Raw genomic sequence first — 1,241 nt, 5'->3', positions numbered from 1 at the left:
GGCAGGCATGAACGCCGGTGGAGCCATACCTCAGCTCTGTTTTGATCTCCTCGTAGTCCGCCTGTGCCTGCAGCTTCTCCTCCAGCTTCTGCGGAGCAGAGAGGTGGGAAGTCCTCACAACCAGTTCCTGGTGCACACCCGGCACAGCCGGACCCACATCCCCTCCCACTCCCCAGCAAGTCCCCAGCCCCCATGGGTGCACCTCGATGGCTTCATTCTTGGCAGCCAGCTGCCCCTCCAGCTCGGCGATTTGGTTGGCAGAGGACTCCTCCAGCTCCTGCAGTGAGCTTTGGAGGTGCTGGACGTCCTTCAGGAGCCGCAGGATCTCCCGGTCCTTGGCAGCCAGAGCCGCCTCCAGCCTCGACCCTGAGCACATGGAATAGTTCACTTTGTCCTGCCGGGAGAGGGGACACCGTCAGTCCCAGCCGCCCGACGCGGGGACAAAGGCCACCCTCCCCATCAGATGCAACCTCACGGGGAGCAGGCGAGACCAGGACTCATTCCTGCGGGACGGGGACGCAGGGTGACACAGCCCTGGGGAGGGACGGACCTTTCCTCTGCCCTTAAAGGTCTCACAGGTACATCTCAGTGCTATGGGGGTGCACATCCCCCCTCCCCGGAGGAGCCTGGGGCTGCAGGTAGGGCATGGCCAATGCTACCACCCCATGGTGGGAAAACACCTCGGTCATGGGCATTTCAGGCTTGCTCCCAAACACGGTGGGAGCTCCCAAAGGCAAAAGGCTGGTCCTGAATGCAACGGGATGGTCTTGAGCACAACAGGATGCTCCTGAACATGCTAGGGTGCTCCTGGATGCTATGGGGTGCTCCTAGCTCTGATGGGTGCTCCTGGATGCTATGGGGTGCTCCCAGCTATGACGGGGTGCTTCCAAGTGCAATGGGATGCTCCTGGATGCTATGGAGTGCTCCTGGATGCTATGGGGTGCTCCCAGCTATGATGGGGTGCTTCCAGGTGCAATGAGATGCTCCTGGATGCTATGGGGTGCTCCTGGATGCGATGGGGCGCTCCCAGCTATGATGGAGTGCTTCCAGGTGCAATGGGATGCTCCTGGATCCTATGGGGTGCTTCCAGGTATGATGGGGTGCTTCTAAGTGCAATGGGATGCTCCTGGATACTATGGGGTGCTCCCAGCTATGATGGGGTGCTGCTCCTGGATGCTATGGGATGCTCCCAGCTATGATGGGGTGCTTCCGAGTGCAATGAGATGCTCCTGGATGCTATG

General features: G+C 60.4%; 1 protein-coding gene across 1 annotated transcript in view; it reads right to left on the bottom strand.

The window, feature by feature from the left end:
• CUX2 (cut-like homeobox 2) overlaps nt 1-1,241 on the bottom strand; it is a gene marked incomplete at its 3' end in the record, with an annotated part of 16,045 nt that overhangs the window by 7,315 nt on the left and 7,489 nt on the right. The window contains 2 exon segments of the mRNA XM_009880358.1: nt 30-88; nt 203-394. Coding sequence (XP_009878660.1) covers nt 30-88; nt 203-394 — 251 coding nt within the window.

The sequence above is a fragment of the Charadrius vociferus genome, unplaced genomic scaffold, assembly GCF_000708025.1.
Source record: "Charadrius vociferus isolate BGI_N301 unplaced genomic scaffold, ASM70802v2 scaffold332, whole genome shotgun sequence".
NCBI lineage: Eukaryota > Metazoa > Chordata > Aves > Charadriiformes > Charadriidae > Charadrius > Charadrius vociferus.
The sequence above is the reverse complement of the archived record's forward strand: the minus strand, read 5'-3'. Positions and strand labels throughout refer to the sequence as shown.